We start from the raw sequence: 26829 nt of genomic DNA, 5'->3' as shown, positions 1-26829 counted from the left end.
AAAAAAAAAAAAAAAAAAAACAAAACGTCGCCGTGATCCGCACATTATTTTCCGACTCTTAAGATAACGTTTGCATTTTTCTAAAAAAAAAAAAAAAGAAAAAAGGAGGGAGAACAAATGGACGATAATAAGATAGATAGCTCACGTACAATTAAAACAAAACAAAACAAACAAACAAAAAAAACAAAACTTTATACACGGTATTGAGAACAGGGGGGTAAGAAACAAAACAAAAAAGCGAAACAACAACAACAACAACACAGTGTGTGAATTATATCTAAGGGAAGAAATTGTATTTACTCATACCATCCTGTCTCTGTATTAATCGGTTTTTGGATTCGATGTGTATTGTTGGTTTTTTTTTTTCCCCTTCTCGGAACCTTCAGTTCTTACAGATTAATATATTTGTCGATGGTATATAAATACGTAAATAAATTGTAAAAATAGAATTTTGTGATTGATAAAAAATGTCACCTATTTACACATAAATTCTTGATGTGAGGTCATCTCACGTAACGTGTGTGTGTGTGTGTGTGTGTGCGTGTGCTTGTGCGCGATTATGAATTAAAACTAAACAATCATCTATTTCTCTTTCTTATTATTTATTGCAAAACATGTGGTTTCGAAGCTCTCTACGTATCTCTTGGAATATGATATTACAAAAGCGCATCGGCGTTTTCTTACGCCTATTTTACAAAGTTACATGGAGCTAAACTGTTACAGAAATCTCAGGCGCGCGAAGCGTACGCTAAAAAAGGTCCGTTTTAAACATGAGAGTTTCGTTTCTTATCACGAACTACTAACTAATTATATTACTGCGATCGGGGATAATAAATCGAGAAGCGACACGTGTGTGTGTGTGTGTGTGTGTGTGTGTGTATGTGCACGAGGAACTACATTGCGTGCGTCTGCTGCGTGTCACCACACCGAGCACTTGCTCGCGGGATTCATGGGAGAACCGGGAGGACAGTTGAACGCTTGAGCGAACTCCTTCGAGTTGGAAAGCGTGCCGATCACTCGAAACTTACCGGGCGAGTGTACCGCTGTCTTAAGTTTATTTCTGATCGCCTCGGGACGCATCGAGCCGCACCAGACTTGCGCGAAGTTGAGGAAGAACAATTGCTTGCCCGTCGCGCTCATTCCAGGTAAGGTCTCGTCCTCCCCCTCGTTCGAGCGCAACCACTTCTCATAGGCCTGAGGAGAAGAAGATTATTCGTTCATTTTTTTGTTTTTTTTTTTTTTTGTTTTTCACAACTCGACAAGCTAACCGGCAACCTGACCGTTCGGTTTGAATTAAAGGAAATCGAAGGAAATTACTCGAAATGCTTGTTTGATGCCGCCGTTATCGGCTATGTTCTCCCCTTGCGTGTTAACGCCGTCTATTTTCATTCCAACTTCCTTCACGGTGTAATGTGCGTATTGATCTGCGATAAAGAAGATCGGGATTATCAATCGGGATTGCGCGCTCGGATCGATTGACACGTTGTGATATTACGTCACACAAAGAGAGAGAATACAAAAAAAGCTTTGTAATATTTCTCCGCACCGATGAGACATTGCGCTCGCATGTGAAAGCTGTAGATCGCCTCGTCCCTCCACCATCTGTGAAGATTTCCACCTTTGTCGAACAGTCTGCCCTTGTCGTCGAAACCGTGGGTGATCTCGTGTCCGATCACGACGCCGATTCCGCCGAAGTTCAAACTCCGCGGGAAGAATCTGTGATAAAACGGGGGCTGCAGTATGCCAGCCGGAAACACTAAAATTGAAATTGAAGTTCGAACGCAAGAGTTGAGAGAGTTGATAACGTCGGCCAAGTGCGTTGCTAAAGAATACGCGCGCGTGCTATTTTTTAACGAAGGAGAACTGACTTATCTGATTTTTATTGCGGCTGTAATAAGCGTTCACGACCGCCGGGGCGGTGTTCCACAGAGTCTTGTTGACCGCGTTGCCGAGACGATTCTGTTCAATTCTGGTCAGATGTTGCAAGATGTTCAACGTGTTTTCGAAATACTTGTCCGGTCGAACGAGAACCTAATATGTTTGATTAAAAAATAAATTCTCTTCGAAGCGAGTCATTACATTTGTGTTTATAAAATTCCAAGATGTCTTTGTTTACACAATAATTACGTCTTTGTAATGCTCGTTCAACAGATCCGGCTGCAGGATGAAATCCGGATAACCGATTCTCAGCGACATGGCGTTCACCTTCTCGGTCGCCAATCGCTTCGTCTCGTTGTCGATCCAGCTGGTTCGGTTGAGCAGCTCCTTGAACGACCGCTGTATCTCTCGAGTCATTGACAATGTCTGTTTTTTTTTTTTTTTGTTCGACAAAAATGTCAGAAAAGATGTATATTTTTATCTCGATTTGTTAAAAAATCTCTCGACGCGCGTTTTCTTTCAAAAAACAATTAAACTCACTCACGTCGTTCTTACTGTTCTCGTCGAAATACTTTCTGACGAACATAGACCCGACCGCCATACCCATATTGGAGTTGACTTGCGTCACGCAGGTCTTCCATCGCGACGGAGCCTGTTCTCTGCCGAACAGAATGTAATAAAACTTTTGCTTGACTTCCTGGAAGCGATCGTCCAGATTGTTCACTCTGTGCCGCACAAACCTCCATAAAAGATAATTCGCCACTGTTCTGTGAAATTATTTCATCGTAACGCTTTGGTGTGTATTTCATATATATGATTATTAATTAATGATTAGTTTTAATAACGATTAAATATATTGGATAAAGTTAGTTAAGTTTTTTTTATAATATTTGGTGAAATATTTATTATATAAAGGTCTGAGACTTTCAGGTTTGTTATAGAAAAGTTTTTTTTATCAATGACTAGGATTAGATACCCTATTATTTTAATTATTAAAGTATTTCTGGAGAACAAAAAAAAACGGGAGGAAAAGAAATGATATAAAAATTCAATCAATGTACCTGGGTTGTGTCTTCGATAGCAAAACGACCAAGTCCTGAATGTATTGCAACGCGAAAATAACAACCGGTTCCGAAAAATTGACCGGTCGAGCAAGCACAATCGTTAAATAACGACGCCAATTGATCTGCGGCACGAGGGCCTTAAGCTCGCCCACGCTCATTCGCTGATAGAGCTCCGTGAAGTTACGTCTCGCGTCCGGTGACGATGTTATCTGCGGGGAAATTCATCATAACGATAATTTCGACAATCCACAGAGAGAACAATGTAAATAAAAGAGAGAGAGAGAGAGAGAGAGACGGAAGGGGGAAGAAAGAGAAAGAGTTTTGTCACGCACCGTCGCAAGCTTCGTCTCGAATTCGATCACTTCTTCGGCGTGTAGAGTCGCGGTGTCCAGAGAAGCGCCCAGTAAAGTTGCGATTTTAATTAAATAATCCTTGTAGGCTTCCAGATAGATCGCGTTGGACGGTTGAAGAAAGTAATCCCTCGTGGGAAGTCCAAGCGACGTTTGGTCGAACTGTCAAAAAAAAAAACGAGATCTTTCGATGATATTTCATTTGTCTTTGCAGCGAAAAAAAACAAAAACAAAAAATCCAGAAGACGTTTTTACCTGTATCACGTACGTGTCGCTGTTTTTAATATCCGGACCCACCCATTCGGAAATCAACACGTCGTTGTTGTAAAGTCGAAGCTGCGCGGTCAGCAGTAGCCAGTCGAATCTTCTGGGATTCCATTCCGGTCTCAGAATCGGCCATCCGCCGAAATGATCCAGAAGCTTGACGAGCGGTCGTTCCATACGTCGCTCCAAGATCTCTAGCGCGCATTGTTTGGTTTTCGCGCGTTAAGTTTGACGACTTACTACAATAACCGAAGGTCGCGAGATTTCTCGGAGCGCGACCGAAATATCGCGTCGTATAAATCTTAAACCCTTACCGTAATTCATGCAGCTCTTAAACAGATGCTTCGCCTTCGCCGTTGCGTCGTCGGCGTCCGTTTCGCGCGGCACGGGATCCTCCAGCAACTCCCTCAGCACAGAATCCAACGATTCTCTGAGCATCTCAAAGGTGTCGTAGCCGGCCTTGTCCTTGGGAATGGGATTATGTCTCGCCCAGTTGCCGCAAGCGTATTGATAGAAATCCACGCAGGGATCCGCGCTCTCGTCCATATATCTGAGCATTATCTGAGCTAAAAATTCGATAGTTGATATCAGTGCGCGCGACAAAGTTATCAAAGAACATTTAAAGAAAACTTGAAATCTTCTATTCTCTTTTTTTTTTTTTTTTTTTTTTTCTATTCTCTCACAGCGTTATTTGTACCTTGAGCCTTTCTGATACTTCTAACTTGTCCTTCGCCGTTCCAGAACGCGTGAAAATCGGTTTCGTCATCTTTCATCACGTCACGTCCCGCCGATAGCCACGTTTCGTTGACGAAAAAATCGGAGACCGCGTCTTCTTTCCTGGTTCTCACCGAATCTTCGTTCAATCGTTTCCCTACACCTACGCCCTCGTATTTGTTGTTAAACGGCATTGCTTCTCCTCTCTTTCTGGAATATTGGAAAATTTTCATCACGATTGAAACATTCGAATTAAAATATCTAAGGATGTGAAGGTAATAAGAAAACAAGAGCCGGATAATACTCTCGGAGCGTTATTTTATTGATTTAAGGAGAATTTCTGACTCGGAATATTGACGGTCCCTCGTTCCGCTAGTTTCGTAAGTATCGTCAATATCAACTTCCGAATAGTAATCGCCTAAGAAATTATTATCTTCTAGGTCTTCGTCGAGATCTTGCGCGTCGTCGGTTTCGTCGATCGTGTCGTCGATCTTTACCTATACGTGCGTACAACATTTCATGACGATTAAAGTTGAGTTGCGTTTCGAGTCAACAATTTTACGCGACAAATAAATAAAATAAATTCGCTCTTTTTCGCAGAACGGAAAAAAATGTTCAGTCGCGACTTTTTTTCAATTATTTTTATCGCAAGTAAATTCACACAGTTAAAAGATATATACAATATCTCCTTTATTATAAACATATGTAACCGACGCGACTATGCAAATCTCTCGGACGGATTTTTTGTCACAGAAAATTTTTTTATCGCGCTCTTCGAACAATTAATTTCTGACAATTTGTTAAACTAATTTATATGTTTAGTTTTTTATTATATATATATAATATTCCAAATGTATATATATATATATATATATATATATTTGTGTAATTTGGAATTGCAGATTGGCGTCACGCGCAGCGGGATTTATACACTTTCATGTACCTTCGTTCTGTCGATGTAGTTCGCATTATCCGAAAGGGATTTTACGGCCGTATCGCTTTTCTTATCTGATTCCTCCCTGAAGGGGGAATCTGCCAATTGGCCGTTAACTAAACGAGCGTGTGACGACGACGATATCGCTCGATTCATCAATTCGAAACCGTCGTTCGTCGTGTTATTCTTCTGGAAAAGGACATCGTGTGTCGTCTTCAGCGGCACGGAGTTTTCCTTGCCGCTCATTTGTTCGGAACAATGCATTGCAGACACAGATGGACGGGGAAAACGTGAAGAGCGGGAAAGAGAGAAAAGAGAGAGAGAGAGAGAGAAAAAAAAACAACGAGCGTAAGATGAGAATGCGAATAAAAAGAGGAAAAAAGAGATGAGACACAGGTGGAATATTAGAAAATCAAATTTTGAAACGTTTTGAATTTGCTTGGAGATAAAAGTACCCCGTCGTGGTCGGTGTCTCTCTTGCGGCGCTGGGGCGAGCGATGGGGCACGTTCGCGGGCACGTAACTCGTCTTTATATCGGGAAACAGCACTCGGTCGTCCTCGTCTTCGATTTTTTCTGCGGCACGCGGAATCTCGTCCACGTCGTTACGACCGGTGACTGATAATTTTTAAATTACAAGAAGTCGATTAGAAAGAGAAATTAAAACATGTCAACTGCTATTGTACTTGCAACTGTATCGTGTGTGCGTGTGTGTGTGTGCGTGCGAGCGACTTACGCGAAAAATGGTCATCTTCGATATTTTTGTTTTGTCCTTTTTTGTTGACGGAAAGCGCGTGCGAGCCGGAAACCTCGGTTGTTGCTTGAAATCGGGACAGAGCGATGAATATTATGGTAATCGGCAGCAAAACCGTCGGTATCAGAAGCATCAGTTTGACGCGAAAACGCCGGGACTCGCTTCCGCCGTCGCACCACCTGCCGTTTTGCAAACACAACAAGAAATTCACGCGGCAAAGATAAGATATGTTTTAGAATGTGGTGGAAAAAAAAAAAAAAAACGCGACAAGGGTGAAAAAACAGCTTGAACACGCACTTGAGTCTGCCAGTTTCTTTGTTGACAGCCAATCTACACGACGGACACGGTCCACCGGTGAAGAAGTCGTCATCATTGAACTGATTCAAGTTGCCGCTACTTCGCATTTTCTTTTCTGGAAAAATTGCAAGGAGCAAAAAAAAATGTTACATATACAACATCATTATCTCTCTAGCGACACCTTCTTAAACGCCAAACCGTTTGGCCATTATTATTTACGTCACCTGCCACGAGGAAAAAAAAAACTAAAATATAACTTTGTTTTCTTGGAGAGAGAGAAAAAAAAAAAGAACTTACTTCACTCGTCGTCGCTCTCTTATGCAACAAAGTCTGTCGACTTATCAACTTACTTCTCGATATCACGACGCAATCCGCGAAGTTTCCGAGAGAGAAAGAGATAGATAGAGAGAGAGAGCACCGTTCTTCTCTTTAAAATGCGTGCCGCGCGCAGTTTTGTGAAAAATAAAAAAAAACTCGACGAGCGCGAAGCTACTCCGCACTACTCTCGGAACGCGCAAACCGGATTGCGAAGTTACAAACACACACACACACACGCGCGCGCGCGCGCGCGTCGAATTTGGTTCGGAGGATCAACGATGGAGATGGATGATGATGATGAAGATTACGCGCGTCCGATCAAAGAGCAAATATTAATGGAACGTGAGTCGAGCGCGCGCTCACGTATATGAGAACGAATCTCTCTCTCTGTCTCTCTCTCTGGTAAAGCGACACTTGTCGGGGATTTAATTTACATACGTAAGGTCGCCCCTGGTGCGCGACACCAATCGCGGGAGCAAAACGGAGAGACGCGGCTTTGTACGCGCACGCACACAATGCGGGGGGAAACGTTTTACGCGCTCCTTACGTCGAGTTACTCGTCAATCGACCCTAATAACTTGCACTTATCGTTCAATAACACGATACGCCGTATTTCACATTCTACACGCGACCCTCATCGCGTTATTAAGTCCATCTCCTCTCTCTCGTGTGTGTCGCAGCGTGTGATGACCACACACGCATCCCGCCGCGTCTTCCCGCCGTTGACTTCCGTTGACTTCTCGAGTCAAAAAAAAAAAAAATAATAATATCGCGAATATCTCTGCGAGGATATAATTCGATAATGTCGTCGTCGTTGACGTTGTCGTCGTCGTCGTTAACACGCAGGATGTGTGTACGCGACGTTTTTTTTGTTTTTCTATCTTTTACAAATGCTAAAAAATTATTAGACTTCTCGAGCGACTATTCTATTTTGCGGCGCCCACTCACTCTCGCTATTGTAGTTTTCTTCGACGATGGGATAATCGTCGTAGTTGGGCAAAATGTTCCAACGAAATTTATTATTGTAATAATCATTTGCGCCGATCTTCCGCGGCACGGCGGCCTTCATCGTTATTATCCAGAATCCGTGTGTGCGGACGTGTGTGTGTGTTGTATATCTCGGACAATATATATATGTATATATATATATATAAACGGCATTTATCCAATTAACGCTCTTGCGAACGACAAACGCATCGTCGTGATATTTTTTTTTTACGATCGGATTTTGCATCGACGAAATTTTATTACGTCCCGCGATCTGATTTCTCCAATCTGCTGCGAATCTTAAATTGTTGCTCCTTTTCTATCTCTCTCTTCTACATTTTCGCGTGACCGTTCTCCTCAAAAATCACATCAAGAGACTTTGCTTTGATCTCCTACAAAATTTAAAAACAGTCTATGGTTATGAACTGGATTACGCACATGACGACGAGTAGCAGCGCGAAGAGCATCAGAGAAAGTACCTACGCAGCGATAAATAAAAAAATCGAAAGGAGCGTTCGACTGCGCGTTCAATTTTTATATGGTTCGATTATTACTTGGTTTATCGGACGCGCGCAAATCGAAGCGACGATGTTTCAAACCTCGAGCTCGACCTTTTTCGTCGCGCTTGCGCAGCGACGCGAGAGATGAGAAGCAAACTCGTGAATATATATTAATTAATATCGCGAGCGCGAAAATTTCGACGAAGATAAATTTTGATACGGCAAATGCATGTAAATAAGAAAAAACAAAAAAAAAGTAATTAAAGTAATTTGCAACATTAACGTTTTCAATATGAGACGCGATGCGCTTGGTGGATATTAAATTTTCTTTTTTTAATCGCTGTTATAAACAGCCTGCGTCCGCATATCTCGCCGTAAAATTGTTTGATATTGATATAAATGTGTAACATATCAATAAAACTTACTGCGTTCAATTGAATAAAATAGATATTTTTATTTTACAAACTTACATTAACATTTCGCACACTTGTAACTACTTCTAAATTATCGTCACCGGTGGCTTCTATGTGGTTTTGTCGATTGAGAGCAAAGTAAGATGGTCCCGTGTACGATATCATCGAGCCGCCCAAACACTCGCTTCCGGAATATAAAACAGCGTACTGAAAAATTCACGAGAGTTAACACACATGCAAATTCAACGCACATTTCCACACGCGAGAACGAGTGTTGAATTGTCGGAAAAGTTTTATATATTTTTTTTTTTTAGTTTTAATTGAGAAATTTAATATTCTCTCTTTGTAATAACACAATCAAATTAAAAATAAACACCATTCCGATGGATGATCCTTTTGCTATCTTGCGAGTAGCGTCTTTATCCCCCGTGGAATTTAAGCTGCGGCTTCGCTACACACGTCGCTTAAAAAAAGGCTTAAAAACAACTTTTCCGCCAATATATACGTGTTACAAACTTACCTGGCCTTTTGTAAGTGCGCGCAGAGGTGAGCTTAGACGAATAAACAAACGATTGTTAGATGTCCTGAACACGCTGCAAGGAATCAACGGGTTTCTATGTTGAAAGCGAAAGTCACAGTTCAGCACGTTGTTGTTTTTCAATTCGCTCGGCTCCTCGTTGATCCAGTGAACGTCCCGCGTTATCAAAAAGTCGCTGTACAATCCCGGATGATTCGTTCCGGCTACCTAAGTACAGGAAAAAAAAAAACATATAATTGTTGAGTTTTTCGATTTTTGTTTTAATCAATCCCTTGTTTGTTTGTTTTTTTGATTAAATTTTCTCTCGTTCACACACCACAAATATGATATTTTTCTCCACGTCCTTGTTGAATACAAAATAAGGCAAGCTGGAACCGGGAATTCTGCATCTTTGTCCAACTGTCCATTTGTGAATGCCACGGTGACGATCCACCGTCAAACCGCTGTCCACGTCTACGAAATCACCAGGTTTATCATTTATGTACTGTAAGTACCAAAGTTGTTGTTATTACTATTATTATTATTACGCTGACACAAACGATCAAGAGTGCAAAAATTATTGATAACTCACACGAGAGTGAGGGCCGTAGGAGAAGAACTTGATAAATTCTTTTTTTTTTCGATTTTCTGTTTTTTGATGTTATTTGGTTGAAATGGAGTTTATTTTAATTATCCAAAGCGAGAGAGGGGAAAATTCTTAATAAATTCCGATATAAGCATTTTTACAAAACGCAACAAAAAAATACATGTACATTTCGCGAATCTTAAAATCGATCTCCTCTAAAATTGCAAAAATGTGACTCTCTAGTTTTTTTTTCTCCCACGGTCTTCAAGTGTAAAACTTATTAATATAACGCATAATATAATAGAGATTTTGTTTTTTTACCTCTGAAATAAAATCTGGAAACTCACGTTCTCCCACGAAACAAATTCCCATGCTCTCTTTTTTCTGAGCTATCTGATGCAAACCTATCTCACTGGCTATCTTTTTCACGTTTGTCTTCAAGTAATCTCCGAGAGGAAACATGCAACGTCTCAGGGTTTGCTGCGGTATTTGATTCAAAAAGAATGTCTGATCCTTGGATTCATCGCGCGCTTTCAACAAGCAAACATCTGTGGAAGTGCATACAACGATTGCGATTTAATCGTATTTCAGAAGATTTAAATTGTTCGCACAACAATTTTCTTTAACACGCGGGATACTCGCTGATATCTGCTCTGTAGTTTTCCAAATAAGATCCGAAACTCGTTCTGGCGTAATGGCCCGTTGCCACCGCGTCCGCTTGAAACTTGTTACGCGCAAACTCAAAAAATTTGTCAAACTTGATGGTCTTGTTGCACAGAACATCCGGATTCGGTGTGTATCCGCTTTGATACTTTTCTATAAGATCGCTGAGAGAGAAATTAATCAAAAATGAAAATTGTGTTCCTACGCGAATAAGTTGAAAAATAACAATATTTGAAAAAAAATTTAAATACCTAAACACTTCGTTCCAATATTCCTTTACAAAATCAACTTGCGCCAAAGGAATTTTCAGCCTGTCGCAAATCCATTGCGCATCCTCGTAATCCTTCTGTATCACGCAGTGTCCCGTTTCATCTTTGATATCCCAGTTTCTCATAAACACTGCGGTAACGTTAAATCCTTGAAGAAAAGAGAAACAATTTTTTTTAGCAACACGCAACGCATCAGTAAAATAAAAAAAATAATAAAGATTTCATTTCTACCTTTGTTTTTAAGGAAATATGCTGTGACGGCGCTGTCAACACCACCAGATATACCAACAACAACATTTCTGATCATCTTTGCAATTCTGTTAACAAACAAATATATATATATATACTTTTACAAACATAATTATTACTGATAGTCAAATCAATACAAAGTAAAACAGGCATGTATAAATGGAATGAGTTAGTAAATATAATTAAAATTAGTAAATATAATTAATTGTTACTGATAGTGATCAAATCAATACAAAGTAAAACAGGTGTGTACAAATTATTCATCATCAAAACAATAAAGATGACATGTGAAAAAAACATTCAGGTTCAAGTCTTTAGGATGAGTTAGTAAATATAATTAAAATTAGTAAATATAATTAATTGTTACTGACAGAGAGAGAGAGAGTGATCAAATCAATACAAAGTAAAACAGGTGTGTACAAATTATTCATCATCAAAACAATAAAGATGACATGTGAAAAAACATTCAAAGTTCGAGTTCAAGTCTTTGGGAGATGTGTTAGTAAATATAATTAAAATTAGTAAATATAATTAATTGTTACTGACAGTGATCAAATCAATACAAAGTAAAACACAGGTGTGTACAAATTATTCATCATCAAAACAATAAAGATGACATGTGAAAAAACATTCAGGTTCAAGACTTTGAGATGAGTTAGTAAATATAATTAATTGTTACTGATAGTGATCAAATCGATACAAAGTAAAAAACAGGCGTGTACAAATTATTCATCATCAAAACAATAAAGATGACATGTGAAAAAACATTCAGGTTCAAGTCTTTGGGATGAGTTAGTAAATATAATTAATTGTTACTGATAGTGATCAAATCAATACAAAGTAAAACAGGTGTGTACAAATAATTCATCATCAAAACAATAAAAATGACATGTGAAAAAAACATTCAGGTTCAAGTCTTTGGGGCGAGTCGGTAAATATAAATTACAGACTCTTGTATTCTTACATACACTTAAAACCTACAAGCTAACGAGGTCTGATGCTATATCGCAATGGAATTGCGTGCGAAGCGAGTATAACGAGAGATACAAATCTTTGTATAATACTTTTTTTATAACAACACGAAACGCATACGTACATTCGTGAGTGATCGATCAAGATTTCAATCAAAAAAAAACGCAAACGTTTCCAACCAACACACACGACCGATCTCGCAGGTTAAAAATTCCACGTGGAGTTCGCGTCACGTGGAAAGCGTTTATGGTTGAAAAAATAAATCAGTAGTAGCTCCCTTCGGTGTTTTTCCGAGTTTTTCCGAATTTAACGCGTCGAGAATTGCAAAAGATTCACGTCGTCCGCATGTTGTGTCGCACACAACAAGTCTCGAACAATTCGCCTCCGCTCTTTTTCGAGCGGAGCTGCTCGTCGGAGATTAATTTTGCGCGCGAGTGTAACGGCGGTGCAACGACGTCACACTCGGGGTGCTGCGAGATTCGAGGCTCTCGCGGCGCGAGTCTCGGTCGCGCCTTGCGGAGTCCTCTATATCCCCCAAAACGGCCAATCCCGACGCGCGGCTCCACTATCACCGATCGACGACCACAGTCAAACCACATTGGACGAGACAAAAGCGCGTCGAGCGGTCGTGGTGCGTGGCCGTGTCTCGTTAGGCGAAAAATGCAACGTGCGCGACGTAGAAATTCCTGGGTCGCGGCGAGGGTGCCCGACGAAAGGCGCGCTGCGCCCGAAATCGCCGTGCCGAAGACGCTTTCCCGACCCTCGTGCGGCGCGATCCATTGTCGCGGCGACGGGCCATTTTGCGCAGTACCCATGACCCAGATTACAATGGGGGGTTCGTTCGTCTCTTGGAACAGCTGTTGGCTACGCGAGGAGGAGGAGGATATCGGTCGCGGCGACTCGGGGACACTCGGCCGAGCTGCGCGCGCCGCTTCTTGGCGGCCTGGCGGCTCAGGACCGTAAGCACCGCCGGCGCTCATCAGGTACCCCTCCCCAAGCTCATCCAAGCGAGAACTGATAAAATATTCAAGATAAAAAAAAAAAAAAAAAATAAAAAACAAAAAAAAAACAAACAAACCCGAGAAGCAAGATAGAATCCACTTGTCTTGTTTCGATTGAGACGCGCGTCCGAAAAATTCCGCGATAAATTTGAGATCGATGAAAAAAAAAATCTGGACGAGATTATTTGTTTGCAAATTAAAAAAATTGTGGTCGCGCGAACAATTTCTCGTCACCTGTGCGCGCGCGCGCGCGCGCACACACACACGTGCGATCAGCCGTTCGCGCGACAGCCATTCGAGAATGGCCAATACGAAATCACAATTTTACGATTAACGCGTGAGAGCAACAAATTCGTCGTTCTGAATTTGTAAGATAATGGGAATCGAAGGAAATTTTATGTGTGTAAATATAAATGTATATGTTTTTTTTTGTTATATATATATTTTTATTTATATCTCGTTCCTCCACGATGAAAAAAAAAAAAATTATCGCGCCACAGAAGATTCCGAAGAAACTTCTCTCGGAATCGCGCACGATATCGGAACTCCCTCGTTCCCCGATAAGAGAGCGCGCGCGCGCGCACGCGCGTGAACACACGGCGTGTGGTGTGACGCATCGCGAAGCTACACACACACACACACACACACACACAAACACACAGAAGCGCGAATATAAAAAGTATACATAGCACACTTGACGACGCACGAAGTTGTGTGATAGCTCGCTAAATTCCCGGCAGAGGTTCTGGAATCGAAGCCCCCATTATAATATATATCAGACGTTTCGCTCGAGTTGCGTCCGAGGTGTTTTTTTTACTACACGCGCTCCGCTTCTCTGCGAAAAAACATCATCATCATACTCCACGTATATAACATTTTAAATATTATATATTTATTATTATATTTTCGCGTATCGCTCGCAGGTGAGACGACGACGACGAGACGCGGAAATCGCGACGCGCGCGGCTTCCGCGACGAGAGAACGACGGACGGATTTTTGGCGTGATTCCCTCTGGCAGAGAGGAGCGGAGAGAAGTCGTCGTCGTCGTCGCCGCCGCCGCTGCGCCGCGCGTCGCTCGCTCGCTCGCTCGCTCGTTTCACGTCCGCGGATGGCGTCGTGGGAGGCGGCGCTAGCCGGCAGCACCCGAGTGGTTGGTAACAGAGACGCCGCTGGTCGCGCCAATACGCTCCTGCGCAATGCCTCTCCCCTCCCCACCACGCACGTCCCGCTACGCGAGCAGCAGCAGCAGCAGCAGCACCACCAGCACCAGCACCAGCAGCAGCAGCAGCGACGACGACGACCAGTCGGCGGTTCCTTGTTTGCCATCACAAAATCCAATAGTTTGCCTCGTAGCAGTGGCGGAGCGCGGTTGTGCGGACGTTCGTCGATTTCACACACGCGTACGCGTATTACGCTGATAAAAAGCGCGGCGAATCGCGTCGAAATAATTTCCAAACTTTCTTGTGATGCGGATCCCGTGCGGATCGCGCGAAAGATGCGCATTCTCTCACGTTTGTTTACCCACACGACGAGATTCCGTCGTTGCGTCTGAGAAGTGGTGATTCCTAACACGTCTCTATACGTCGCGCGTTATATTCGCGGGCTTACACACCGCCGAGGGAAATCACACAGTGCGAATTCCAAGCCTGCCTACGGGGCCAACCGGACCGACCGGCCCGTTAAGGCCTTTGTCGATTTTTCGGTCGTGAAGAGAAAAAAAAACAACGAGAGCCGAGCAAGAGAAAGGAAGACAGAGAGAGAGAGAGAGAGAGAGGCGCAGAACGCACACAGAAATCGCAAGGGAGATCGGAGAGACGAAGAGAGAGAGAGAGAGAGAGAGGGAGGGAGGAGGAGGACTCATAGAGCAGTGTATGAAGAGAAAGAGAGTGAGAAAGTGCGAAAGAGAACAGTAGGAGGAGAAAGAGAGAAAGAGACAGTGCGCGGGTGTGTGTGTGTGTGTGAGTGAGTGAGTTGTGTTGCGTATATATATGTGAACAGAGCGCGAGCGCGCGGACGCGAGCGGAAGAGGAACAGAGAGAGATAGATAGAAGAGAAGTGGAGAGGGAGAGAGAAGAGAGAGAGAGAGAGAGAGAGAGAAAGAAAGAGAGACAGAAAAAGAGAAAGAGAGCTTTTGTGGTGTAAGGGTCGATTATACGTCGTCGAGGAGCTCAACCGTGAGGGAAGAAACTGTGTGGTGTTGTTTCTCAGAGAGAGAGACGCGCCGAGGGTGTGCGCGTCCGTGTGGAAGGTGCATTATATATCTTTTTGGCGCTTCGCGGGAGGAGGAAGTGACCGACACGCGGTGTATTCAAGATACGTGTGTACACGGTTTGCGTTTGTAACATTCGCCGCTCGGGGAGAGCCCGCTCCGGGGGAATGCGTTATGTATTTACGTAGAACATTGCGTAACGCGCGAGGGGCCGGCTAAGAGTGTGTTTGGAAAAACTCGCGTGTGCGCGCGCGAGCGAGCGAGCGAGCGAGCGCGGCACTGACACAAACCGCCGCGGTGTGTGCGTGTATATATTACCTTTTGCTTTTATATATCGCACACGACGTTCGCGACGTCTCTCTAGACTCGGTGCGGAGCGAGTCGGGTGCCGCCAAGGCAACGGGGACGGGACGGGAAGGTACGTCGTGTTTTATATCGCGCACACGATATAAAAGAGTATTTTTTATAATATACGGGGTTGTGCGTGTGTGTGTGTGCGTGTGCGTGTGCGTGTGCGTGTGCGTGCGTGCGTGCGTGCGTGTTGACTACTCGTCGTACCCGGCGCAAAAGTTTTCGCGCGTGCAGCAGCACATCGCAGCGGGAATCCAACCAACCCGGCCGCTGTCGTTGCCGCCGCCACCGCCGCCGCCGCCGCCGCCGCCGCCGACGCGATCGAAAATTTCGGGGGAGCTCTCTCTCTCTTAGGAGAGACGGCGACGCCAGTGCACACAACTCCGCGCGCAAGCACAACCAAGAGGAGGACGTGTCCCGATCTCGAGCTATACGCTACTACACCACCAACTCCGTTTACCGCGCGCGCTTCTTGTACATATAGAACCTCTCCTCGTCTCGTCACGCCGCGGCGACGGGAAGACTACGTGGAAGACGGGGACGCGAAACATCTTCTCAGATGGAAATTGGTACGTATACGAGGAAAAAGAGAGAAACAGATGGACAAGAGAGCGAGTAAGGAAAGATAGGCAGAGAGAGGGGAGAGAGTGAGAGAGAGAGAGAGAGAGATAGAAAGAAAGAGAGAGAGAAAGAGAGGAGAGACCACATGCGAGAGATTTATCTACAAATGTCCGAAACACGTTCACCCAAGCGTTTTCTCCGGAGCGTTTTCTTCTACTTGCTTCTGTGTACGACGCGAGTTTTTCGTGCAAGGTCACGTCGTCGAGAGAATCCGACAACGCGACGACGTTCGATCGCGTCCCTCCCGTAAAGCTAGGACAAGTTTTATAATTTATTTTCGTAACGTGTCTCAAAGCTCGCGCGTTGCTCCGGGTTGGAAACCACGCGAGGAAACGAACTTCCGTGCTCTTCCTTTTTTCTTTTTTTTTTTTTTTTTTTTTTTTTCGATCGCCAAGTGTCGTCGATTTTGAATTATCTTCTTTACGTCTGTTTTTCGTGGCTGTGTTGGAGCAAAATTTTTCACACCGTGTCACAACGGATCAAACGTCGATCGCGATCAAAGTGTTCGCGCTTTGAAATTTATTTTAATATTTTTTCGTGCGACTTCTCACATAACCTAACTTGGACGCTAATTTTCTCACGCACACATTTCTCACACGTTTTCTTTTTTGCTGCAAAAAGAACGCGGAGGGTTTATATGTGCAGAACCTGTCCTTTGTAGTGTCGTAAAAAAAAATTTTTAATTGTTGCGAAGGTAAATAGAAAGAAATCCGATGTCACGCATCTGATGAGCATTTTTCAAGAATATCAATGATAATATTGAAACAATATTGAAGATAAGACTTGAGAGAGAGAGAGAGAGAGAGAGACAATATATATTTTTTTTTTTTTTTCAAAGTGTGGTTTTGAAGACTGCAAGCAAGATTTAGATAGGATAAATAAACTTTTGTTACTTGTGACCGATAACTTATTGAAAATTATATTGCTAGTGCGTATGTACATAAACAATTTTTTAGACTTCTGACTCCCAAGCTTGCTTGTAATTTTTAAATAAAAAAATGATTTGCAGAAAATATACAAATGTGCATTTATAAGTTTCTGTTGTCACAATATATATCTTGTATGAAATATAGATTAGCGCACTAAAAATAAATTTGTTTACACAAGCAGAGTATTCAAAAGATTATATATTGCAACGGAAAAGAATTTCATATGTGTATGTGTGTGTGAATTAAGTATTTAATAACATATATATTGCATCAATATACATATGTTGCATCATACAGTTGAGTACAGTGAAATTATTTCTTTTGTTTGGTTGATGTTAGATAATTTTCAATTACAAATTTCTCACCGTAAGAAAAGAAAGGGACGAATCTATATAAGAATGCTTTATTATGTGATTTTAGCGTGTCTAATGTAATTTGCAATGAAACGTGTTCGTGGACTGGAAGACGTAGCAACACCACCAGCAAAGCACTCATCAGTGAGTGCGGGAAGTGGCTTGGGTGGTGGAGGAGGTAGCCTAGAGTATCACACAACCAGTGGTGGTATTGGTGTGGTTGTACCTGGTCAAGCAGTTCGATCTGTTACTTCAAAAGAGATGCCAGGAAGCATACAATTTGGTACTGCCCAGGCTCAGCAACAATACACTGGTGCGATTGTTGTGCCGACTGCAGCACCTTCTCCCATCAAAGTAAGTTGCCACATCTTTGTAGAGAAATAATAATAAAGTAATATCACAATATTGCAATCTGTCTAAATGTATCTACTTCTGAATTGTATTTTCAGCAAGCTACTGGCTCTGGGGGAGGACTAAGTTCTACATGCAGTAGTAGTAATTTAAGTACCAGCGGCGGTCTGCACAGTGGTATAGGTGGTAGTGGTAGTCATACAATGGCTTCTCAACAACCTACATCAGGATCACAAAATCAGGTCCACACTCAACAGCAATCAACAATTAGACATAAGGTTTGCAAACGTCTGAATTTTTTTCTTGACAAATATTTATTAAATGTAGTTTCTTGATGACTCTAAAAATTATGAAAAAACTTTGTTAAAAGATAATAAATTATATTTAGGTTCATTCTGGCAATGTAACACCATTGGCTTCTACTCCACCTGGCGGCCCCACATTGAGTGGAGGAAGTGGTTCCCAACAATTTCAGAGATTAAAGGTTGAAGATGCGTTATCTTATCTCGATCAAGTGAAATACAAATTCAGCGATCAACCACAGGTGAATAATGAAAATTTCTAAGAACGTCTAGCTCGATTTATCAAGAAGATATAGACAAGGAAAACGAAACTTCAGAGAAATGCGTACTTGTGTGTTTTATTTTTATGTTGATATATATTTTTTTATTTTTTTTACAGGTGTACAATGATTTCTTAGATATTATGAAAGAATTCAAGTCTCAAAGTATAGATACGCCAGGTGTTATTACCCGAGTGAGCCATCTATTCAAAGGACATCCCGAACTTATCGTTGGTTTCAATACATTTCTCCCACCAGGCTACAAAATCGAAGTACAAGCAAACGAACAAGGATACGCCTTTCAAGTTTCTGTCAGTATGCCGAGTCCAACGGCAACGCACACGTCATCGACGTTATCGCAACATCATTGTACAGTAAACGTTGGTTCACCACCTGTGGCCAGCCCGCCTACACAACCCGCAAAAGCTCCTCCGGTTTTACAAATAATACCAGGGTAAGTATTTTCTTCGATTTGTTTATTTAGTCACAAATTTGTGTTTTGTTTTTCGAGAAAGAAGATATCGATGTCGAGATGTTCGTAGGTCGGGTAACATACATCATACTTTGGCAAACAGTATTACGACTAACAGTTTAACCGTTCATGCGCCTTCTCCACCGCCAGTACCGGTGTACAATAATTCTCACGTTAGTACTGCACAAGCGCAAGCCGTTAGTCAGGCTTTAAGCCAAGCGGACGGTGTATCGACTGGCGGACAAACGCAACAAAGTCAACCGGTTGAATTTAATCATGCAATAAATTATGTAAACAAAATAAAGGTAAGATTATTCCGTTGTTGCAAAAGAAAACAAAAATAAAAACACGAAGAACGTGTGTTGAACATTTTGTTGTATCGCTGTGTTTTAGAATCGCTTTCAAGGTCAGCCAGATAAATATAAACGATTCTTAGAGATATTACACACGTATCAGAAAGAACAGCGAAATTTGAAAGAATCCGGCCACATGGGAGGTACAAGTTCAAGTGCCACAGGTGGAACAAAACACTTAACTGAAGCGGAAGTTTACAGCCAAGTCGCTAAATTGTTTGAAAATCAAGAAGATCTGCTTGCTGAATTTGGACAGTTCTTACCCGACGCTACCAATCAGCAAACTTCATTGGTGAGTGGAACAATTGTATCAAAAACAGAAAAGAAATTTGTTTTTCGAAGTGGTAGAAAATTGTTTGAGAAATTATTCGAACACATTTGAACTTTTAAACAAAATTTCCAAAAAAATTTATTTATTTATTTCCGAATCTATCTCGGAAGATCATGTGTATCTTATATAAGAAAAAGAAGTTCGAATGTGTGTTTGATGGTATTTATACAACACGTAAATAAATTCTGTTATCATATTCTGTCTCGTATGTGCTTTTCGTTCACTGAGCAAAAACTATTATTAACTCAGTTAAATGCGTTTAGTTTTGGCAGTCTGTTTGTTATTTGTGTTTTTAATTCAATTATATGGCGAAAAAAATAACAAATTCAGATATTGAATCAAATTCAAATTGAATCAACAATATTGGTAATTAATATATTTGATTTACCATTGAATTGTTCTCTGTCGAACGTAATACATGGTAATTTCAAATAAAAGATACTGGTAAAAGAAAAAAAACAATTAAATACGCAATACTCAGTTACTTTGACCTGAATTTATTTGTGCTAAATATTTAGTCTAATCAAAAAAGTAACACAAATTCATATAAGTTGAATCAACAATATTGGTAACGAATATATTTAATTTACCATTAAATTGTTCTGTTTAATATATGGTAATTTCAAATAAAAGATACTGGTAAAAAAAAAAAAAAATTAAATTCGCAATACTAAGTTAATTTAATCTGAATTTATTTGTGCTAAATATTTAGTCTAATCAAAAGTGCTTATTATTACAGAAGACAAAATATTGTGTTGTTTATATTTAAAGTATTTAAACAAACTGTAAATGTGTGTTGAAATAACTGAATACGTCTTTCGATACAAACTATAATTGTCATATCTGTTGAAACATGATATCTTTTTACATTAATCGCTGTTTAATTGACAGCCCGTGACCGTCGCGTATAGTTGAATCGAAATACGATTTTGTTACTTCGACAATTTTATTTTTCTCAGTGTGTTTATACATTCATAAGCGAAAGAACAGTAAAAAAAAAATCAAAATTTTTCTTCCAAATCTTACTTGATCTTTTTTGTTATTGAAAATTTGTTTATCCTGTGTAAAATAAATCACTTCTGATTCGTATTAGTCTGCCGTGTTTCAGACTAACAAAACGACGTCCATAAACGATCACACGGGCATTGTTAAAAAATGGGGAGCGGGATTTGGAAAACCACCTTGCAACAATTCGGGAACTATATCGAGGGATCTTCGCGAGTCGAGCAGTACGGCCGGACTGGAACGTGATAGTCGTGATCATAGGGAGAGAGAACGGGAGCGTGATAGATCGAACGTAAGAGACATGAACAGCGGTCAGAAGTTCGGACACAGTACAGGACAGTTGAAGAGAAGTCCTTCGTTCTCGACCACGGTAACGGCGGGCAATTCTCATCACATACAACACGGGCCACCGCCTCTCAAGAAGCCTAAAGTCGCTTCGATACGTGATGTTACCATCGCAGAGGCTGGAAAGTACGGTACTTTGAACGACTACGCTTTCTTCGACAAGGCAAGCATCTCAAATATCTTAATATAAATCAATTCAAGTAATCCAGAGAGAGTGTGCGATCTCGGGGTTAATTGCAATTAGGGTTGATCTAAATGAATTTATATAAAAAGAAAATGTGGCAACTTCGAACCAAGAGAGCGGGGTGTTTTGCGACAGAAAAATTAATGAAGAATAAAACGTTTTCAAACGTTTCAATTGTTATTGAAAAAAAAATTTTTGTCTTTTTTTATAAAACTTTGGAATATTTTTATTTAGAACACAATGTTTTTTGTTTTGTTTTTTTTTCTGCGGAGAAAGTTTCGTGAGATAAATGATGTAAATGATCGCTTCTTTTCCTATCAGGTCCGAAAAGCTCTCAGATCGCAGGACGTTTACGAGAACTTCCTTCGATGTCTTGTACTTTTCAATCAAGAGATCATATCAAAAACGGAACTCATTCAGTTGGTGACGCCATTTCTCAGTCGTTATCCCGAGCTGTTAAGATGGTTCAAGGATTTTCTTGGGTACTTGTCGGACTCGTCTACCTCAACGACGAACGCGGGAAATGCGTTGGGAGTGGAAACATTTCCGAACAATATTGTGCGGAGCCATCAGGAACGGCCGCAAGGCGATTTGGCAATGGAGATCGATTACACGGCGTGTAAGCGATTAGGAGCGTCTTATTGCGCGTTGCCCAAGTCGTACATTCAACCAAAATGCAGCGGGAGAACGCAACTGTGCAAAGAGGTTCTCAATGACACGTGGGTCTCGTTTCCAACTTGGTCAGAAGACAGCACATTCGTAACGTCAAGGTGAGCAAAAAAAAAAACTTAGTTTCGCTTTTATCCTAAAAAGAAAGAACTTTTTTTTGTTCGTTTTTTCTTCGAAAACGCAAAAATTTTTGTGTTTGTTTCACAGGAAAACCACCTACGAAGAATCCATATATCGATGCGAAGACGAGCGTTTCGAGTTGGACGTTGTCATAGAAACCAACGCGTCGACCATAAGAGTCCTCGAGGGTGTTTCTAAGAAGATAAGCAGAATGTCCCAAGAGGAGGCGCAAAAATTCAAGCTTGACGATTGTCTCGGAGGTTGCTCTCCCACGATTCATCAGCGAGCAATAAGAAGGATATACGGCGACAAAGCTCCCGATATTATAGAGGGTCTCAAAAAGAGTCCCACGGTTGCCGTGCCCGTCGTGCTACGTCGACTAAAGACGAAAGAGGAGGAGTGGCGGGAGGCGCAAAAAGGATTCAACAAAATCTGGAGAGAACAGAACGAGAAGTACTACTTGAAGTCTCTGGATCATCAGGCCCTGAACTTCAAACAGACCGATGTGAAAGCGTTGAGGTCCAAGAGTTTGTTCAATGAGATCGAAACTTTGTACGACGAAGTTAGTATGCCACTGTGTTTTTTTTTTTAATTTTACATATAAATATACACACACACACAATTACACATATACATATATATATGTGTGTATATATAGACAAATTTTTTACTTATGAAATTATATAACTCTGTTGTGTGCAGAGACACGAACAAGGTGACGAGGGTAACGGCGACGGTCAGGGAAATAGTGGTCCGCATCTCGTTCTTCCGTACAAAGACAAATCCGTGTTGGACGACGCCGCTAACCTCTTAATTCACCATGTCAAACGGCAAACCGCTATTCACAAAGAGGACAAGCAAAGGATAAAACTTTTACTTAAGCATTTTATACCCGATCTCTTTTTCCATCCCCGACAAGAACTTAGCGACGACGAGAGGGACGAAGATGGTAAGTATCTTATTTCGCAGATTTTGTTTTTGAATATTTTTCAGTGTTTTGAATGTGCGTATATAAAAAAATACACAAATGTTTTCTCTTCCCGAAGACGAAAAGGAAGATATGAGCGTGACGCCGTGCAACAATTCCCAATCGTTACCTTGCGGTTTGCAAGTAAACAAGAATAAGGCTCCCGTGTCACCAAACACGTCTTCCACCACGGTCAAACCCGATCCCGACATCAAAGTGCCCATACACGCTCTCTCGAACGATCCCGAGGAGGCGTACACGCTTTTCATGGGCAGCAATAATTGGTACCTATTCCTGAGGTTACACCACATACTCTGCGAGAGATTAACGAAGATGTATGACAGAGCGGTTGTTCTTGCCGAAGAGGAGTCCAAGTACAAGCAGCAACGCAAGGAGAGCGCGGCGGTGGCTTTGAGATTAAAACCAAAAAGTGAGCAGCGATTTTTTTATATAATCGACCATTTTTTTTTTGCACGTTATGTTTACAATATTGCTTTCAATGCGTTATTTTTTATCTTGTTTGCAGGTGAGATCGAGATCGAGGAATATTATCCCGCATTTCTCGACATGATTAAAAATGTTCTCGATGGTAATATGGAAAGCACGGCGTACGAGGACACGTTACGAGAAATGTTTGGTATACATGCTTACATTGCCTTCACTCTTGATAAGGTTGTGACGTACGCGGTGAGACAAGTAAGTAAGATTTAATAATCAGTTTTATTTTATGATTAAACTTACGAGAGAAAGATAGGATAGGTGAGCGCAGATATAATCCGAAACTACGTGTATTTTTTTTTCGAAACAGTTGCAGCACTTAGTCACAGACTCCATATGTCAGCAATGTATGGAATTGTTCCAAAGGGAACAACGTCAGCCTAAAGAGAATAACGGAGCCGGTGGATTGTGCGCCACGGCGTACATGAGGTTAGGACCCGAATTGTCGTATCAACGTAAAGCAGAAAAAGCTATGGCTGATGAAAACTGCTTCAAGATATACATAGTGAGTATCTTCAAAGGATTAATTTTTTATAATCGGTATATAATGTCGCTATTACCAATAATTTATAATAAAATTTATAATCAAATGGTCTATACATTTTAAATATCACAATGTTACGTGTATTAAAAAAAAAAAAATATCTTTTACTAATAAAATTCTTGTCTTATGCCTCGCCTTTTATTACAGTACAAGAAAGACTGTAAAATGACGATGGAGTTGTTAGATTCAGAAGGCGACGAAGTAATGGATAGCAGCTGTAGGGAGAGAGAAAGAGAAGGCGTCGCGGTGTCTGAAAAATGGTCGACATACGTTGAGAGATTTTCTGCTCCAGCTGGTCAAACTAGCCCAAAAGACACTCCTGCCTTAACAGAGAATGAGCCGACGACCAATCATCCTGTGAGTAGCGAGCAGGCAGCAAGGGGGGGGAGGGGCAGAAAACGCAAGAACACAGACAATTATAAAAAGGTATAGGATCCAAATACCTTTTCATAATAATTGCCAACGTTCGCGTTATAAACGTCTGTCGCGATATACGTATGCGATATTCGAGATAAACACGCCGTCGTCGTAGTTTTTATTTGGCGTTTCCGACGAGTGCTCCCCAAAAAAAGTACACGTTCGTTATTGTGGAACTTTCTTTTCTACAATTCTAACGTAGAAATTTATTTGTGATAAAGACATATAAAAAAAAAAAAAAACGTATATTCGACGTGGTTCTTTTCGCGGCGAGAGATCTTCGTAAAAAAAAAAAACAAAACAAAAAAAAATCATCTCGTCACAGTAGGTACGCGCGACTTGTGAAGAAGAAACATAATCACTCTTTCTTATCATTGAGGAGAAATTGTTGTAGGGATGCAATAATCTTGCTGGACTATATTTTACGCTTTTACGCGTGAATGAAACTAGAATTTCCGTGTATATCATCTCACACAGTGTCGATCGTCAAATTTCTGTAAAAACAAAAAAACAAAAAAACAAAAAAAAACAAACAAACTTTTCTCCAACGGGCCAATTAATACTTTTCACACGCAAAAAGCAAGCGCAAGCTTCACATGCTCATGTCTTGTAATTGGGGATATTTACTAGTCTCTTACGATTTAAATTTAAATTTCTTGTATGATGCTGCAAATTACATGAAATTTTCTGACGCGCGTTAGTGCAATCACTTACATTTCACATTCTTTTCTACAGATGTATATAAATTTTTCATTAAAGCGGTAATTTCTCTCTCTCTCTCTAAATTATGTTTGCAAAATTCTGTATGTAGAAGAACATTGCAAACGCTATTAATAATTATTTTTCTTGAATAATTTGTTTTATTATTATTATTATTATTATTTTACTTAACTTTATATTCGTGCACAAATATATATATATATATATGTAACTTATAAATTCTAATATGAAATTCTAATATAAATAATTTAAATTTTCGATGTGTTAATTTAATATTTAACTTATTTTATTTGTTTTCTTTTTTAAATTTTATTTTTTATATTTTAATCTTTTACCCAATATTTTTTCTTGTTATATAAATATATTTATTTTCTTCTTTATTATCTGTTCTTTATATCATTATTTAGAGCTCCGAAAAATGCGAATTAAATAATTTTTAATTCACGTAACTAAAATGCACACTATCTCGATTATTCTTTTTAGTATAATATAATACTTTTCTTTAATCAATCTTTTTTTCTCGAAAAAAGGGCAGGGTGGAATTTCATGTAAAAAAACACAGCAATTCTTCTCATGCTTTTTTTTTTTTTATTCATGTTCAAAACATGAAATTTTTCACGTCAGCTGCGTAACAGCAGCAATGTTAATCGGCCCAACGGAACGAATGAAGGAAAAATTTCATGTATATATATATTGTCGTATTATTGTCGTATACTTACATACCGTATTGCATTTATTTCGCTCATCATTACGCATTCATTTAAGGACGAATGTTATCAGGAACCACTTGTAGTTGTGAGATAACATAGTGATGACCAATTGTAAAATATTGATAAAAAAAATTGTATAAAATGAGGAAAGGTGAGACCTTTTAGTATATATATACATATACATATATATATATATATATATATTTCATAAAGTCATCCTTAGCAGTGCCATAATGAATGTAAGATAACAATTGAATGAACGATTTAGATGCCTTTCTTTAAGTTGAAATGTATATATTTATCTAATTCAATTACATATTTCGAGAAAAATAATTTTTAGTGGAAATATATTTAGAGGTTTCTATAAACACAATTATATAATAACATTTCACACATGTACATTTATCTTTTATATTTTATAAATGAGTAAATCTAAAAACCGCAAACATATGAGCAAACATATGAGGTATCAATATTATTGTCAAAAATAAGAAATAATGTATAATCTTACGTGCTGTAATACTGAAAATTTTTAGTAAAGATAATCTTTATTTATTATAAAAAGTCAAATTTTTTAAACAATATTTTATGTCGTTTGGCAAACAAAATTTGCTATGTATACATACATGTTTATGTGTGTGTGGGTATTATTTTGTTTTTATTGTTAGGACTTTTAAAATTTTGATTTTTGATTCTTTTTCTGTAAACAAAAAAATATAAGTAGCGAATCGTAAAGAGTAAGAAAATTAAATTATATAATAACTTTAACTTGTATATTTAGTATCTACTTGTGTATTTATTGAGAAAAACTGATCACAAGTGATGAAAAATTTATTTCGATATAAAAAGAACTTTTTAGTTTTTTTACTTTTTCTATCGTAAAAGAGAATTAGTATATAGGGTCTTAAACATCGGGGCTGGTTTTCTGTGCAATTCTATTATATTTTATTATTTTTTACGTAGTAATTTAAAAATTTTCCATCATATTATAATTTTAAATTTTATAAATTTAAAACTCAAATGTGATATACAAAATATAATTTTTTTTTTTTTTTAAATACTTTTTGGTTTGTGCTTTGTAACTTAAAGAGAATTTATATTTATGTAATATTGTTTAAAATTTTCGAGATAACTAATTTTTTTTCGAAACATGTAAATCTTTGTGTAGATAAATATATACGTGTGTTTGTGGAAAAGAGGCATCTCTATACGCATATAGAATGTGACTAGAAGGATGAACATAATTTCTTCGTAACAAGAGTTAAAAGAGCATTGATTTTATATTGTAATAGTCATTAGTTCAATTCTCAAAGTTCTCTTTCTTTTATTTCCTTCGTATGATATTATATATATAATAGTTAAGAGAAAAAAGATATATATATATATATA

General features: G+C 39.8%; 3 protein-coding genes across 8 annotated transcripts in view; 1 reads left to right on the top strand and 2 right to left on the bottom strand.

Moving 5' to 3' along the window:
- Positions 1 to 355: 355 nt before the first annotated feature.
- Positions 356 to 8585, bottom strand: LOC109852792 (endothelin-converting enzyme 1-like). Of its 5 annotated transcripts, none has more exons than XM_020424283.1 (17): positions 8529 to 8585; positions 6254 to 6368; positions 5939 to 6135; positions 5660 to 5820; positions 5214 to 5393; positions 4616 to 4767; positions 4254 to 4480; positions 3871 to 4122; positions 3548 to 3750; positions 3275 to 3454; positions 2940 to 3151; positions 2423 to 2645; positions 2128 to 2304; positions 1869 to 2031; positions 1547 to 1756; positions 1318 to 1424; positions 356 to 1194 (listed from the first exon to the last, which is right to left on the bottom strand). In XM_020424283.1, the coding sequence occupies exons 2-17, from the start codon at positions 6358 to 6360 to the stop codon at positions 919 to 921; spliced, it is 3027 nt and encodes a 1008-aa protein (XP_020279872.1). In that variant the 5' UTR covers positions 6361 to 6368; positions 8529 to 8585; the 3' UTR covers positions 356 to 918. The 5 variants fall into 5 exon arrangements, with proteins under 5 accessions (XP_020279872.1, XP_020279869.1, XP_020279871.1 ...); XM_020424280.1 differs by lacking the exon at positions 8529 to 8585 and adding an exon at positions 7520 to 8119; XM_020424282.1 differs by lacking the exon at positions 8529 to 8585 and adding an exon at positions 6551 to 7277.
- Positions 8586 to 9344: 759 nt separating this feature from the next.
- Positions 9345 to 12468, bottom strand: LOC109852793 (mitochondrial tRNA-specific 2-thiouridylase 1). Its single transcript, XM_020424285.1, has 6 exons — positions 11852 to 12468; positions 10738 to 10823; positions 10489 to 10654; positions 10217 to 10401; positions 9896 to 10122; positions 9345 to 9462 (listed from the first exon to the last, which is right to left on the bottom strand). The coding sequence occupies exons 2-6, from the start codon at positions 10811 to 10813 to the stop codon at positions 9445 to 9447; spliced, it is 672 nt and encodes a 223-aa protein (XP_020279874.1). The 5' UTR covers positions 10814 to 10823; positions 11852 to 12468; the 3' UTR covers positions 9345 to 9444.
- Positions 12469 to 15600: 3132 nt separating this feature from the next.
- The window catches only part of LOC109852786 (paired amphipathic helix protein Sin3b), a 19499-nt gene continuing 8270 nt past the window's right edge, over positions 15601 to 26829 (top strand). The window contains exons 1-15 of one of the 2 annotated variants that reach the window (XM_020424273.1): positions 15601 to 15858; positions 17260 to 17546; positions 17642 to 17821; positions 17932 to 18087; positions 18225 to 18559; positions 18648 to 18882; positions 18971 to 19222; positions 20370 to 20774; positions 21117 to 21565; positions 21672 to 22146; positions 22287 to 22533; positions 22631 to 22981; positions 23078 to 23247; positions 23360 to 23554; positions 23741 to 24019. In XM_020424273.1, the coding sequence (XP_020279862.1) occupies positions 17280 to 17546; positions 17642 to 17821; positions 17932 to 18087; positions 18225 to 18559; positions 18648 to 18882; positions 18971 to 19222; positions 20370 to 20774; positions 21117 to 21565; positions 21672 to 22146; positions 22287 to 22533; positions 22631 to 22981; positions 23078 to 23247; positions 23360 to 23554; positions 23741 to 24019 (3996 nt within the window). In that variant the 5' untranslated portion in view covers positions 15601 to 15858; positions 17260 to 17279. Of the gene's footprint in view, positions 15859 to 17259; positions 17547 to 17641; positions 17822 to 17931; positions 18088 to 18224; positions 18560 to 18647; positions 18883 to 18970; positions 19223 to 20354; positions 20775 to 21116; positions 21566 to 21671; positions 22147 to 22286; positions 22534 to 22630; positions 22982 to 23077; positions 23248 to 23359; positions 23555 to 23740; positions 24020 to 26829 lie in introns of both variants that reach the window. The other variant, XM_020424272.1, reaches the window with a different exon arrangement.

Source organism: Pseudomyrmex gracilis, unplaced genomic scaffold (assembly GCF_002006095.1).
Source record: "Pseudomyrmex gracilis isolate BER0280 unplaced genomic scaffold, ASM200609v1 scaffold_36, whole genome shotgun sequence".
Lineage (NCBI taxonomy): Eukaryota > Metazoa > Arthropoda > Insecta > Hymenoptera > Formicidae > Pseudomyrmex > Pseudomyrmex gracilis.
This window is presented reverse-complemented; position numbering and strand designations above follow the sequence as displayed.

Excerpts from the sequence above, each read along its gene's own strand:
- LOC109852792 (XM_020424280.1), bottom strand. The coding sequence starts at position 7,805 with ATGCAAAATCCGATCGTAAAAAAAAAATATCACGACGATGCGTTTGTC. Across the intron at positions 5,821-5,938 it reads CGAAGATGACCATTTTTCGC|TCACCGGTCGTAACGACGTG; the intron begins GTAAGTCGCTCG and ends AAAAATTATCAG. Across the intron at positions 4,123-4,253 it reads AAGTATCAGAAAGGCTCAAG|CTCAGATAATGCTCAGATAT; the intron begins GTACAAATAACG and ends TCGAATTTTTAG.
- LOC109852793 (XM_020424285.1), bottom strand. The coding sequence starts at position 10,813 with ATGATCAGAAATGTTGTTGTTGGTATATCTGGTGGTGTTGACAGCGCC. Across the intron at positions 10,655-10,737 it reads ATATTTCCTTAAAAACAAAG|GATTTAACGTTACCGCAGTG; the intron begins GTAGAAATGAAA and ends CTTTTCTTCAAG. Across the intron at positions 10,402-10,488 it reads TATTGGAACGAAGTGTTTAG|CGATCTTATAGAAAAGTATC; the intron begins GTATTTAAATTT and ends TTTCTCTCTCAG.